Source organism: Bos grunniens, chromosome 17, assembly GCF_055505025.1.
Source record: "Bos grunniens cultivar Pamir isolate PY7600 chromosome 17, Bosgru_T2T1.0, whole genome shotgun sequence".
Lineage (NCBI taxonomy): Eukaryota > Metazoa > Chordata > Mammalia > Artiodactyla > Bovidae > Bos > Bos grunniens.
Window position 1 is genome coordinate 65,959,675 of NC_141181.1, and position 15,326 is coordinate 65,975,000.

General features: G+C 52.4%; 1 protein-coding gene across 6 annotated transcripts in view; it reads left to right on the forward strand.

Moving 5' to 3' along the window:
• The window catches only part of MYO18B (myosin XVIIIB), a 233,054-nt gene that overhangs the window by 31,748 nt on the left and 185,980 nt on the right, over positions 1–15,326 (forward strand). For all 6 annotated transcript variants that reach the window (XM_086345996.1, XM_086346001.1, XM_086345999.1 and 3 more), the window contains 4 exons: positions 1,311–1,453; positions 2,276–2,376; positions 3,390–3,453; positions 11,631–11,775. In XM_086345996.1, coding sequence (XP_086202122.1) covers positions 1,311–1,453; positions 2,276–2,376; positions 3,390–3,453; positions 11,631–11,775 — 453 coding nt within the window. The remainder of the gene's footprint in view (positions 1–1,310; positions 1,454–2,275; positions 2,377–3,389; positions 3,454–11,630; positions 11,776–15,326) is intronic.

Below are 15,326 nucleotides of genomic sequence, written 5' to 3' on the forward strand. Positions count from 1 at the left end.
GATAACAGTAATTCAGTATTGGTCGTGATCGTAGTGAGTGCTTGCTGAGGACTCGTGAGCCAGACTCCATTCTAAACAGGTTAACTTATTCATTATTTAAAACAGGCCTGTAAAGGAGATATCATTATTATTTGAATTTTATAGAGGAGTCCAGTAAGACGCAGAGAGGTTAACCAGCTTGCCCAGACCACGTGGCTCATACACCCTAGTGCCAGTACTCAGAGCCAGGCAGGCTGGCTCCAGAGCTGTTACCCCTGGGCCAGAGTTCTCAAGCTACTGTTGCCCCTTTGAGGGCTTTCTAGATGTTACTTCTGCTAATCACCTCCCACCATGAAAGTTTAATGCCAGAGGTTCACCGTGATCTGTTTATGCAGTTAGGTCTGTGTGTGTGTGTGTGTGTGTGTGTATGTATCTGTGCTCTATACATAAGAAAGGAAAACTTCCGCACCTTCAAGAATCAGTGTCTGCCCTCTTGAGGGCAGTATTCACCCTGCTGAGAATATATGGCCCAAGCGATACTGCTTTTCTTCGTATAATAGCAAACATAATGCTAACAGCACCCCCTTTGGAGCCTGTTCTAAGCACTTTACATTATTAAATCTTTTAGTCTTCATGACAACCACATGAGGTAGGTAGGTACTTACCCATCTTATAGATGGGGTGTCTGAGACACAGGAAGGTTAATTTGCTCCAAACCAGGTAGCTATCAACAGGGAGATCCCGCATTCAAACTTGCCTAACCGTGGTACTATCCTGCTTCTCCCCGGGGTTCTGCCAGTGCTTTATTGAGCACCTGCTCTGCATCTGGCGCAGGTTAGGAGCTGGCATCCAGTGGGAGAGGCACCCGTCTTGGCCCTTGCTGAATGTAGGTCTGCCGAAAGTGTGTGTGGGTTGGAGGGTGGGAGTCAGGCTGGGCTGTATCCAGGCACCCGGCACAGCACCTGGCCCAGAGAGGAGCTTGGGAAATAGTTGTGGGAAGACTGCAGGGCTCCTCAAACCTGCTGTGATGGGGAGTCCCTGAGAGCCCTGCCCACCTCCTAAGCTCCACCAGGTCCAGGAGGCCCGGGGGCAGCCCTTGTCACTCAGACGGCACCGATCCGGGTCTGTGTATCTGTCCGACTCAGCCTTGCTCCCCCCTGCACTTCTGCTCTCAGCACAGGGCCAGCCCAGCAGTGAAATGGGCGTGGCTTAGAGCTGATCTGGGGAGGTGGCAGTGGTCCCACTGGGGCCTGGGGCCAGAATGGGGTCCTGTGAGAGGCGGGGGTGGCAGTGCCTGGGCCACGGGTGACGCCCCACCCATGTCCCCACAGTGGAGAAGATTCGAGCGGCCTTCACTGTCCTCCGGGCCTTCGGCTCTGTGTCCACCGGCCACAGCCGCAGTGCCACTCGGTTCGCCATGGTGATGTCACTGGACTTTAACGCCACAGGCCGAGTCACGGCTGCCCAGCTCCAGGTGAGGCCTCTGGGTAGGAGAGGGAGGGAGTCTCCAGAGCTGCAGGGTCCCCAGCCCCACTCAGCCGGGCCCATGCCCCCGGCTGGGACCCTGGAATGTGTCTAAATGGTCATCACTCCCCAGGCCGTGGCCAGCTTCTCCCCGCCTCGTTCAGTGCCCCCACATCCCGTCCTGGAGCGAACTGGCCTGTCTGCATCTTGGAGTATCACAGGGATGAAATATTCATGAGTAAATACATAATTCAGCCACTCATTAGTTGGGTCTTAAAAGTGTAAGCTGAAATTAAACAGACGCTCTCCGGCCTTCTGCAGCAGCTCGTGTGTGACGAGCACATGGCCTGTTTGTTCCCATCTCCAAAATCGTCCACCCCCTCCCCTTCCTCCCCGCAAACATTCTATTTGAACAGAAAATAGGATTAGGTTATTAGAAGGGTTGTTTGTATGTGGAACTGGGATAATATCCAGACTCGTTGGTGCCAAATAAATCCCCTTTCTGAACTGGCCCTGAAATTCTCACATTCATCACCATTTTGGTCGAGTTATTACAGGCTTCCGTTACATAAGAGTATGTTGGAGGGTGGCTCTTATGTATGTTAATTGTGATTACCTTTGGATTCCTTAATCAGAATGAGTTCCTTAATCAAAGAGCATTTGTTAATTCCCTACGTGGAATCTGAATCAATAAGACCAAGGCCTGGGTGTTTCAATTCGGAGGTGTCCAGCCAAGTTGGGGCCTGAAATGTTGCCTCAGACAGTTGAGTGGTTCTGGGTGGGGCAGCCTAGTGGCCCCGTGGTGACCGGGTGTCTATCCTCTCCTCGGCAGACGATGCTTTTGGAGAAGAGCCGCGTGGCCCGGCAGCCAGAAGGGGAAGGCAACTTCGAGGTTTTCTCCCAGATGCTAGCTGGGTTGGACCTGGATCTCAAGTGAGTGACTGGGCTGGATGGGGCCAGCCGAAGCCAATGAGACAGAGGGTGTTGGCTCTCCTGGGGTCCGGCCCCAGCTCTGCCCAGAGCCGAGCAGAGCCCAGTGGTAAGGAACCTGGCCTCTGATTCCAGCTGCCTGGGACTGCTCCCAGGCTGGGGAGCCTCGCCAGGTGCTATCTGCTCTGAACCGCGGTTTCTTCCTCTGTAAAGTGGAAGCAGTACCTTGACTGACCTTGTAGGATTAAGTGAGATAGTTCGCGTACGGCTCTTTATCCATGCTGGGGTGTGGAGGATGTCTACTCTGGTGCTGGTATTTCGGTCCAGGCTCTGACAGGAGCATGGGAGGTGGGCGAGGAATAGCAGACCCCAACTTTGCAGAAGTTCCTCAACTCTGAGAGAGCCCTGGCTGCGCCTGAGGTACCTCAGGGCAAGGAGGCCCCAGGTGGGATAGCCCCTGAGAAGCCAGGAGCCTCATCTCAGACGGCCTCCTGAGGGAGGTGGCCCGGGGAGTCCTTTCTGCCCCTCCCTGACTCCTGGGCGTCCTTAGGCACGTGGCTCCCTGTCTCTGAGCCTCAGTTTCCTCATCTGTAGAGAGAAGGAGCAAGGCTCCCATGAGGCTTGAGGGGTTGCTTACCCCAGGCCAGGTTTGCCTCTGTGTCCCCATTATTTGTCTCCTGCCTTCCTCCCCGAGTTGAGGGAGCGGCTCCACCTGTCCTGAGCCTCCTGATAAGGCCAGAGGGACACTTGTACCCTTCAGAGAGATGAGAGAGGAAGCTCTCAGTTCTCAGAGCAGGGTAACTAAGGAGTAAGAAAGCTTTTGGAAGGCCTTTCCTTAGGAAGGGCCCAGTGAGGGCAGCAAGTGAGGAATATTTGGGCAGTGGGGCCGGGGCCCTAGGCCAGCTCTGGGGCCACCTGGGGCATTGTATGGAGCCCCATGCCATGATGACCGTCTGCTCTCCCAGACCACCAGTGTGGGCGGGTCCTCCTTTACTTCCGGTCCCTTCTGTTTCCAGGACAGACCTGTACCTGCACCAGATGGCGGACAGCAGCTCCTTTGGCATGGGCCTGTGGCCTAAGGTAAGGAGGAGGCCCTCTGGGTGTGAGTGGTCTTGTGTCCCCATGAGCGAGGGGTCCCTCTGCCACTGGGGTGCAGACTTGGCCAGGGCTGGTCACATGGGGGAAATAGGACTGCCTTTGTGGGGCCTGGGCTTGTCGGGGAAATGAGTCTTGTACAAATAACGGGAACCAAGAGATGATCCGTGTAGAGGTAAGAGTGTGGGCTCTGGGACAGGCTGTCTAGATTCAAACCCCGACTCTGACACTTACTGGATGTATGACCTCAGGCATGGGCCCTAGCCTCTCTGGACATCTGTCTCTTCTTTGGTAAATGACGATGGAAGTGGTATCTCCTCATGGATCTGTTGTGAGGATTAAAGGAAAGGATGTGCATAAAGCACCTAGCCCTGGGCTTGGGTTACATCAGTTAGAGGTGGTTCTCGTAGGAAATATTGTTAATAGTGTTCAGTGTGGAAAGGGGCAGTCAGAGATGTCTTCCTGGAAGATGGGGCCTATGACCAGGGCCTGGAGAGGTGGTATTCAGTTGTTTAAGAAAGAAGATTATTCACTTGTTTTATTTACTGTTTCATATTTTAAACGTTATTTTGAGTTCCCTCGCACCCCCACACGCCTGCCGTCACTCCCCGTGTCATGCCTGTGCTAAACGCCGGGATTATGGTCCTCATCTGTGAATTTTCACTCGGTCAGGAGAGAGCAACTTGGGAATTAATGCAGGCATGGGAGATAAGAATATTCCAGAGTCTGTACAAGATTCCCTGTAACAGAGGATAGTTGAAAGCTACTTGGCCTCAGTCAGGGAAGCTTCTTAGCCAAGCGGGCATGTGAGCTGGGTTTTGAAGGATGAGTAGTTCACCAGGTGGAGGGGAGTGATCATTTCTATTCCAAAGCTTTTTTTCCAAATATACATGTTGGGAGAAACAAAGGGTGCTGGAATAATTGGGTATCCTCATGCAAAAAAAAAGAATGTCAATCTACAAGAACTCACACCGTATAGAGAAATTAACCATGTGGATCCTGGGCCTCAATGTAAAACTTAAAGCTGTAAAATTTAGAAAACAGGAGGAAAATGTCTGTAACTGCATTGAACAGAGACTTCATAGGTGTGACATTAAAAGTATAGCCCCCAAGAGAACAAGTCGATGAACTGCACTTCATTGAAATTAAGAACTTTTGCTCTTTGAGTGTCACTGTTAATATGAAAATACAAGCCACAGACTGGGAGGAAATACTTGCAGATCACATATATGATGAAGTCTCTGAATCCGGAATATATAAATGACTCTCAGAACTCATAAATAAAACAACCTGACAAAAAAGATGGGCAGAAGAATTTCAACATAGTTTTACCAAAGAAGATTACGTAGATGGCAGATAAGCACGTACAATATACGTTAGTCATTAAAGGACTTTAAAACCACAACGAAATACCTCTGCATGATAGGTAGAGTGCCTGCGCTTGAAAAGATGGAGCATAACCCGTGCTGGTGAGAATCGGGGGTAACTGGAGCTCTCATAACGGTGCAGATGGGAGTGGAAGATGGGCTCTTACCATCTTGGCAAGCCATCTCTTACAAGGTTCAGCACACACCTTGCACGCGGTGTGCCAGTCTACCCCCAGGTGTTTATGCGGGAAAATGGTCATGCACATCCACTTCTTCACATGAGTGCGTTAGCAGTTTTATTTGTGATAGCCAAAACCCAGAAACTATCCAAAATATCTATTAACGGGTGAATGGGTGAGTTCACTGTGGAATATCCATAAAGCCAGTATGCTCCTCAATAATGAAGTACTGATCCAAATAACTGCGGAGTGAAAAATCTCGGATGAAAGAGTACAGCGGTATGATCTCATTTACGTGAAGCTCTGAAAAGTGCAGCTGAACCTGCCATGACAGCAGGCAGGTCAGTGGTTGCCTGGGATTGGGTGAGGGCAGAAGAGGGGGAAGAGGATCATATGAAAGGGAACTCTCGGGGCTGAGGGACGTGTCCGTCTTCTTTAGCACTGATGCTTTCGTTTGTGTGTGTGTCAGATCCTGTCACGTTGCACTTAAAGATGAGTGGTTGGTTTCTGTCAGTTACACCTCAGTAAGGCGTGCTGGGCTCTCTCTGTCCATCTGTCTCTGCTGGGTACTATCTGCAGAGTTATTGATTAACTAGGCCTGGGCTGGGACCTAAGAGTCTGTTTCGCACAAGTCCCCAGGTGATGCTGAAGCTGGGGGTCCAGGGACCCCACTTTGAGAACCACTGTCAGCAAGTCAGTTTCGACAGTGGGTGGAGTGAGATGGAGTGGGGCGATGTGGCTCCCCCAGCCTCACCTTGCTGTCACCGCCCCTGCCTCAAGGGGACCTGCAGTATGTTCTTCATTCAGGCCCCTTCTCCCCCTGGTTGGGGGGCGCGGGGAGCTCAGATCCTACCCCGGATGGCAGAGGATGCGTGGCTGCCCCAGTGCTGGGCTTCCTCTAAGGAGTTTGGGCCAGTTGCATGTGTTTGAACCAGCAAGAGCGTGGTGGTTTGTTTTCTTGGTTTTGAGGACGAAAAGGGCTCCAGCCAGGCCCCATGATCTTCCCGGCCTGACCTGTTTGTTCACAGTGTGCGCACAGGAATGGGCGCAGTGTGAACCCATATCAAGGAGGCGTTTGAAGTGATTTTCTTTTTTCTCTGTTTCTGGGGGTTGTTTTTTTAGACCAATTGATCTGTGGGAACTTGTAGGGTAGTTCTTTGTTCTCGTCCTGCTACCTGGCAGGTACGGAGAGAATGTTTTCTTTGTTCTCTAAGAGCAAAAATAGAATCTGGAAGCTCGTTGGTCTTTGATACAAGCCTGGGCTCATTTTCTGGGATTGGGCTGTCCAGGTATCATCTCAGTAAAGGAGTTCAGTGCTCAGGAGATGCCCCCAGGAGTGAGAGCTGCTGCGTCACCCTGAAGCCCCTAAAGTCACCAGAGTCAGCAAATAGAAATGCAGGATGCCTGCACGTGTTCATCTTGTACCTGGTGTAGGACGGTGGTGATTTAGTTATTAACACTGTACTTACTGTACACTTGAAGTGTCCTGGGAGGGTAGATCTTCAGTGATCTCACCGCACACCAGGAAGTGGTGATTGTGCGGTGATGGAGGCAGGCATTCACTTCATTGTGGCAGTTACTTCACCACGTGTACATGCACCACATCCTCACATTGCACACCTAAAAACAGACCGTGCTCATTGGTCAATTATACTCACAAAAACTGCAAACATTATAGGGTGCCCAATTAAATTAGAGTTTCAGACAAACATTGATTTTTTTTTTTTTTTAACTTGTGTCCTGAATGTTGCACGGGCAGTCCTGGAGGATTGAAGTCATATCAGAGAAGGCTGCCTGGAGGAGGTGAGCATGAGCTGATCTTGTGCTGAGAGAGAGAAGTGAGTCAGGCGCAGGGAGGCCAGCGTTCCTAAGCCCTTGATGCAGAGGTGACGGTGGGGGAGAGGCAGGCAGGCAGTAGAGTGCAGGGTGAGTGTGTGAGATGGGGGGCTGTCAGCTGGAGCAGGGCAGGGGAGCGGCCCTCTGGGGCTGCCTCTGCTCACAGACTGCCAGCTTCCCCTCCGGGGCCCGTGCAGCACCACCCACCCCACCCCGCCCCCACCACCGCCCGCCACATCTCAGCTCCGAAATGGAACTTGTTTTGAAATCTGCTGGGGCACCAGGACACATTTGAAATCACAAAGCTTTCATATTATTTTCTTCTTCTCTGTAATTTATTTTTCCACAACCTAGGCTGATTTTTAAAAAAATAAGCACCGGCAGCAGCGGTCATCATCATCATAATAATAGTAATAATCCTTGCCTCCCAGCAGTTTGCTTCTGGCTGTCAGCAGCCAGGCTTCGGCTCGAGGCACATTGATTTTTTATGACCCAGGCATCAACTGTGGAGGAATGTGCTCCAAGACAGAAGGTTGGGGACTGTGGTGCTCCTGCCAGGGGCTCTGCCCGGAGCTTTCTCTTACTTAATCCTCGTAAGGCCCCTTTGACACAAGGGATTATGATCACGTCTGTTTTTCAGGAGGAGTAACCAGGCTCAGAGAGGTGAAGCTACTTGCCCGAGGGCACACAGCTTTTAAGTGGCAGAGGCAGGACTGGAATGCAGGTCGTCATCATTGTTGTTCAGTCAGAATCCTGTCTGACTGTGCAACCCCAGGGACTGCGATGTGCCAGGCTTCCCTGTCCTTCACTATCTCCCGGAGTTTGCTCAAATTCATGCCCGTTGAATCCAGGTTGGCCTGACTCCAAACTGGCACTTGTGTGTCCCATGACATCGCCTCAGACCTGTGCCCTAGCTGAAGGCCGTGTGTGTTCTGGGATGTGACCTGCTGTGCACCCCTGGGTCACTTCTCCTCTGTCAGCCTCAGTTTCTCCCCTGTGGAGTGGGTAGGGCGGCACCCAGCTCCTGGGTCTGCTCCTAGGGTTGGGGCTCAGTAGAGAATCTAGGGTGTGGTGACTCTGCCCGTCCTCACCACATGGCCTCGGGCACGTGTCTCACCCTCTCTGAGCGTCAGTTTCCTCGTCCGAAGGTTGGAGAGACTGAGGCTGCCTGGCAGGGAAAAGTCCCTAGGCGGCCCTTCTCTCCCTCCTTCCATGCGCTTTCGGCACCTGGAGAGGACGCAGATCCGGCAGTGTGGAGATGCCCGGAGTCCTGGCTGGACGGGCCTGTCCTGCCCTCGCGGCCGTCTCCCTCAGGTTCACCCCTGTTCAGGCACCGGTGTTTCTTTTGCAGATGAAGCGAGGCTGTGTTCAGTGTTTCCCTCCAGAGCTGCTCCAGATCCAGGGATGGAGGGGTGGGACCCTCCTGGGTTGGTGGGCTGTGGAGACACGGGGGAGCCCACCCTGGCCCTGGAGGAGGGCATGCGGTGTACACACCCGTGAAGCAGAGTGGGACCCGGGCTCCACCCGGTGCTTGTCCCCAGGGAACCAAGATGCAGGCCCCCAGGGCCACGCCCTCCCCCAGAGAGCAGCGCCCGGCTGCAGACCCCGGGTCCCCGCTGCCACGGGCCCCGTGAGAGAGGCCTGCACGTCCATCTTCGGGGTACTCGGCGCCCAGCGCGCCCTGTCCTCCACCGTGCCCTTCCACTAGGACACCCTGCCTCCCCACCCAGCACCCACTTCTCCGAGCTGATTCTGTTTGCTCTGTTCACCACTTCTTCCCAATGTCAGCTCTGCGCCTCTCCCCAGGCCCAGCGCCCAGCCTGTGCTATCGGTGTCTGCATGTCTCTGCTCCTTGGACCGGGAGCCCCACCAGGACAAGGCCGCGGCGATCTGCCTGCTGGGGCTGCTGGACAGCAGTGGGGGAGGCGTCCCTGGAAGGCTGGACAGCCTGGTCAAAGGCGTGGCCTTGAGCCTGGCATTTATGGAGCACCACTGTGTGCCGGGCACCATGCTGGTGCTTTACCCATGTCCTCATTTAGTCCTCACAGTGACCTAGGAGCAGGGTTGACAGTTTTTTCCATCTACATGGTGGAAATTCAGCCTCCAATGCAGGGGCAAGAGATTGTGCTGTCACACTTCTGGGGCCACAGAGCTGGGGGCATGTGTAGTTCTGTCCGCTCCCAGGTCCGGGTACGGGCTCTACATGGTAAGAACCTCCCGGTGCTCTCAGCATAGCCTGGTTGAATGTTCAGAGAACATCCTGGATTTTATTCTTCTAAGTGACCCGCCATCTTGGGTTGACCTTGAGTCTGATTGCCTTGGACAAACCCTGGGCACCTTCTAAGTTGGCTTTTATTTTTTTTACTGATTTTTTTCTGTCCATGTGCGCCAGTATGGTCAAGTGTACAAAAGCACTAATTTTCAGTGTACCACTCAGCAATGGTTATATCCTTACACACAGCTGCAACCCCACCCTAGATCACCATCTAGAACATTTCTCATTCCAGCAAAGGCTCCCTGGAGCCCCCACTTGATCAGAACCATCCGTCCCACCCATGTCATCCTCCTAACTTCTCTTCCCAGAGGGCTGTGCTGCCCGCTTTTGGCTTTCACATGAACAGAATCACATGTGGCGTGGTGTTTTGTATGTGGCTCCTCTGACTCATGTGGGGTTCACACACGTGCTCGCATGATCAGTGATGCGATCTTTCTCATGGCTGTGTGGTGCTCCACCACTACACCCTGCCTGGACCACCCGCTCTTTATCCAGCCTCCTCTTGGTAGATGTTCCAGCTGTGAGTTGGTCTAGTGCACCACCCTGCCTGATTTCTGTTTCCTCGATTTTGAGGAAGGACTGGCTCTTTGTTAGGGCATTGTGCAGAGGTGTCTGGCTCCCTGGAAGCTGAGGGAGCAGTCAGCCTCCTCCTGATCCTAGCTGTCTCAGATCAGAAGCGCATACATATAGCCCTCTGCCCCTGGGGGAGGCGGGGAGCAGAGGAGAAGATGCATGCCAGCTGCAGTGGAAGTTTGCTAATTTTCTGTTCGTGTGAGCTAAGTGGCAGATGATGGAGTCTGCCTCTAATTGAAAGTCAAATGCTCATGGCTGACAGTGGGAGCTGTAATAAATGTGTCGCCACTGTCCTTTTGGTGTCCTTTCTCTGCTACTTTGAAATCTCATAAATAACCAAGAGCACGTTGGTAAGATGCCTTCCCTTCCTCCGTTTGCTCCAGTGGAGCAGCTGTGGTTGCTAGGTTGAGTTCCTGGTTGCTAGGGATTTTGTGGTCCTGTGGTGGCCCAGAAATATGATGGATCAGTGGAACATGCTTTTGCTGTTAATTGAAACATTCCTACAGCACATCCCTCAATGTCATTGTGCGCTTTGATGTCGTCTCAATTGGTCGATGATCCTTGGCAGGTTTCTTTCCCAGTTAGAAGTGGCTTGAGTGGAGGGGACAAGTGGCCTGGGCGGGGAGTCAGAAAAACCTGATTTTTACCCTGAATCTGGTACTAATTTGCTGTGTGACTTGGGGCAAACGTTGTCCCCTCTCTGAATCCCTAAGATCCAAGGACTTGCCAGCTTTGACAGCTTACCGTTCATCACCCAAGCTCTGTGAGCAGGCCAGGTGCACATTAGTTCCTCGTTATCTGCTGGAGGATTATCTACAAAAGAATTCTCATCGTCAGCTCACTTCCTCTCTACCCAGCAGGCTTCAGGGGTTGAGTCTCCTTGGCCAGATGCTGTGTCTGTGTGCAGGAGTTTCAGATTGATTTTAATATTCAATCAGACATAATTGGGATTGTAAATCTGGGAAAGAAAAAGCGATACTCTGCAACCCATAAACATCTGATCATACCGTTTTCTCTCCCCTCCTGCTGAAAAATCTCTGGTGGTTGCCCACCGCTTGCCCTGGGGATGGCAGACAGGATCTATCTCAGTTGCTGAGGCAGGTCAGTTAGTGGGGGCTGCAAGAGGGAGTGTCCTGAAGAGAGTCTGGACTTCCTGTGGGATCTTCATTGATTGGTGATGTCTGCTTCGGGTCCAGGAATGGAAACATGGGTGTATTTTTGTCTATCGTGGCTGGAGTTTTAAGCGTGTGCCCTTAAACATGGGGTTTGAGGCCTTCCCTGTTGGCACCAGCCAGCTTCTCATGCGTGCCTCTACCCCTCCTCTGTCTGCCCCACTCCAGAAATCCCTGCTTCCCTGGCCATGTCCAGGTGACTGCCTGTTCTCTCCAGAGACCTCCTTTGTTCTCCTTGTCCCCCCGCCCACCAGGCCTCTGTTCTATCAAATTGGTCAGCTCTGCCTATTTGCCATTCAGATTTCATTCACAACTTTGTCTCATCTTCTGCGACAGTCTCTTTGACTCTCTTGGGCAGGATTAATCAGACTGGCCCTCCTCTGAGATCCCTGTCTCACACTTAGTTGTTTTTACATCTCTTTCCACTTCTACCTTGAAAGGTCCTCAGAGTCAGGTTCTGGGTTTCGCTCATCTCTGCCTCCCCAGAGTCCAGCACAGTGCAGAGCCTCAGTAAATCTTATTGAATGAGCACATGAACGAATAAAAATCACACGCTATCCGAAGTCAGACAGAAGTGATTTTTATAACTTTCCCAGCACTCTGAGTTCGTGTGTCGGTACTCCCCAGCTAATCGTGGGTAATTTACTGTGGTCGTAAAATGTCCACACAGTCCCCTGAGACCGAGCCCGCTTCCCGCTGTGAGCTTGCATTTCCTCCATCGTGACGGTCTGCTTGTCTCCCTCTCTCCCCTTGTTCTCAGCCTGAAGACAAGCAGAGGGCAGCGGCCGCCTTCGCCCAGCTCCAGGGCGCCATGGAGATGCTGGGCATTTCAGACGGCGAGCAGAGGGCCATTTGGCGGGTGCTGGCAGCCATCTACCACCTGGGCGCGGCAGGGGCCTGCAAAGGTACGTGCTTCCCAGCCGAGCTCGCCTGGACTGCCGGCGTCTCCACTAACGGGTGCCTGACAAGGCCCTTCTGCCTGTGAGGTGGGACGGCGTCAGCGTGTCGTCTTTTATGTCTCTGGGGCTGCTCTCTGCTTGGCTACAGAAGCAGGCCTGCTGGGAAGGAAGCGGAGCTGATTTTCAAGCAAGCCTCAGAGCCCAGCAGTGTCCAGTGGGACTTCTGCGATGCCTGGGAGCTCTTCTTTCCAGTAGGGGGGCCGCTCGCTGCTTGTGGCCCTCGAGCATTTGACCTGTAGCTGGTGTAACTGAGGAATGTTTTCACTGCATTAAATTCTAATTAACATACATTTACATAGCCACACGTAGCTAGTAGCCACTGTGCTGCAGAGAGGCGCCCTGGAACAGGTGAGAGAAGGCTGGGTCCACGCACTGAAGGTGATGTGTTTCTGTCAGGACATCTGGGAGAGGCTCCTGCTGTGTGTGCTGAGCCATCCCAGCTGCCCTCCTCCTCCCAGAATCGCTCCCGTCCTGAGCTGCCTGTGTGCCGGCTGTCCTCCTTCACACTGGTCTCCCCAAGGGGTTCTGACTTTCCCTGCCCCTCCAGTCGTTCCCCTTTCCCTGTAGATACCCCGGTGACAGCATTCCTGTCCTGACTTCTCTATTCTTACTGTTATCGCCTTAGACTAAGAGTTTGACGGTCTTTTTTCCCCGGGTTATCACAGTAGCCTCATCGCCCATGCCTTCGCTCCCCACTTGTTGTGAGCACCGGGCTCCTTTCTAGAGCACAGATGTGGTGCTGTTCCCTGCTTAGAATCCTCCCGAGGCGCTCCCTTGTCCGCTCCATCGATAAAACCATGTGCCGCCATGTTCCAAAGAAGTCCGCTGCCTTCCTCTAGAGAGTGGCTTCTTTTTGGAACATGGCGGCACGTGGTTCCTCCATCGCCATCCCCCTGGGCCCTGTGGCCTGTCCTTTTGATTATCATACTCTTGAGCCTCATGTACTGCTGCGCTGATTTGATTTTGGACATTTCTAGGGGTTATGCTGAGTCAGAAATAGGTAAGGTGGCAATTCCACAGTTGGTCCAGGCCAAGGGCAGGCATGCCTGACTATACACACGTGGAAAAAACAAAGGCCACTTGCCTTTTCTAAAAATCAGCCGTGGGGCATGCTCTACATCCTGATTGTTTGTAAATCAGACAGCTTTGTAAACAGATTGGGATTAGGGACGCCACTGCACAGTTCAGACCAGAAGAGCTGTTGAAGATTTAGAGTTGGGGCACAGGCATCTGTAGGTGGAAGGGGGTGTGGAAGGAAACAGACCTGTTTTACAGAACGGAAGACTGAGGCTCCGAAGGTCCAGGTACACTAAACCCCAGGGTATGGGCTCTGGAGCGAGGCAGATGTGAGTTAAAAAGCAAACTTCTCCAAGCTTCAGATGCTTCTTTTAATGGGCTAAGACAGGTTGGTGTGAGGATTGAATACAATAAGAAAGAGAAAGCTGTATTAAACTGGGCTATCCTGAGGCAGACTCTGAGACGAAGATTTGAGTGCTTGTAACTTTGGGGGGAGGGGTATCAGGAAGAACCAAGAGGGGAGTGAGGGAAGGAAAGGTGGGTGATGCTGGGGAGTTAAGGTGTGAATTAGGGACTTCCCTGGTGGTCTGGTGGCTAAGACTCCAAGCTCCTAAGGCAGGGTGTCTGGGTTCAGTCTCTGCCTCAGGGAACTAAATCCTGCATGTCCCAACTAAAAGACCCATCATGCCTCTACTAAAGACCCCAAATGCTGCAACCAAAGATCCTGCATGCTGCAATGAAGATCGAGGATCGCTCGTGCCATAACTAGGAGCCAGGGCAACCAAATAAACATTTAAAACGTTTTTATAAATAAATAAAAATAAAATCCCAAGTGGACTAACTCTGGGAAGTGAGGGACCACTGTCTCTGGGGACCTCTGGAGACACCTCTGAAGAGCATGTCTTCACTGTGTGTTTCCCAAGGGGCGAGGGAGCCACACCTCTGAAGAGCATGTCTGCTCACTGTGTGTTTCCCAAGGAGCGAGGAAGCCACACCTCTGAAGAGCATGTCTTCACTGTGTGTTTCCCAAGGGGCGAGGGAGCCACACCTCTGAAGAGCATGTCTGCTCACTGTGTGTTTCCCAAGGGGCGAGGGAGCCACACCTCTGAAGAGCATGTCTTCACTGTGTGTTTCCCAAGGGGCGAGGGAGCCACACCTCTGAGGAGCATGTCTGCTCACTGTGTGTTTCCCAAGGGGCGAGGGAGCCACACCTCTGAGGAGCATGTCTGCTCACTGTGTGTTTCCCAAGGGGTGAGGGAGCCAGGATGTTGGTCCACTGCCGCCACCTGCTTCTGCCTGCTTGAAGGCTGCTCCCAGGGCGTGTTACCCCTGCCCCTCCAGCCTGCCCCGTGCCTGAGCTGAGCATGTTCCCATAGCCGGGAAAGCAGAGGGGTACAGACAGGTGCCTGCAGTGACAGACCGGGGACGTGTATGGGGTGGTAGATACGGAGTGAGGCCCCGGGGCTGGTGGACAGGTCGTTCATGACTCCGGCTCAGGGCAATCCTTCAGCAGATTGTGCTGTTGAGCCTGGGTTAGCCGATTCTCCAGGGTGTCACAGCCATGGGCCTCTCGGCTGCACTCAGCTCAGACAGGCTGGCCCCCTCCCTCCTTCCCGGCACTCAACAAAGCCTAGGGAGAGGGCAAGACAGGGGTCCCTCTGTCACACTGGAGCCCGCTCTGCCTCTGATGCCACAGGACAGAGGCTGAGGGAGCCCCCTGTCTATTAAGCTGCCACCAGAGAAGTCTGATGCCTGACTCTATCTCCCTGGGGCTCACGGGGCCACCCCCTCTGATGTGGGCTTGGGACTCATACCTGTAACAATAAAAGAAAGAGTCACTTATAAATATTTTATTAATACATGATTATGGCAATAACTCCTGCCAGCCTCCCCCACCCCACCTTATAAATTATTTTAAGAGGAGCTGCCGTCAGTCTGCCTGGGAGGCCTGTCTGGTGATTTACTTACAATGTATTCTGCTTTGGAAGATTTCATAATAGGTTGCTCTGAAATCAGCTATTAAGAATTTCAAAGTCGTATATAAATGTCTTGACTTTGTGTCATAACAGATCATTTTGAAATATATTAAGAATCATTTCCATTAATCAGGTTTTTTCTCCCCCCATTAAAACGATGCTCTCCTCCCAGCATGCCTGACTTCCTTAACTTGTTTTGAAAGTCCTGATTCTGTTTTTAAAAACCATATCTGTCCCTGTGGGGAGATTTCAGGCCTTATAAGTGGACTCGGGATTTTTGAACTATGATGGCGGTAATGACAACTACCACTAATACTTTAGCGTTTGCTGCTTTCACAAGTGCCTGTACCTCTTGCGACTTTTGATATGATTTGGTTCATTTAATAACCCGGTACGGAAAGATAGTGCAGTGGGAAAGCGTCAGCCTCCTGGCTTGGCTCCTCTGAACCTCAGTTTCCTCCCCAGTAAAATGGGGTAGTGATGGCAGCCACCTTGCAGGCTTGC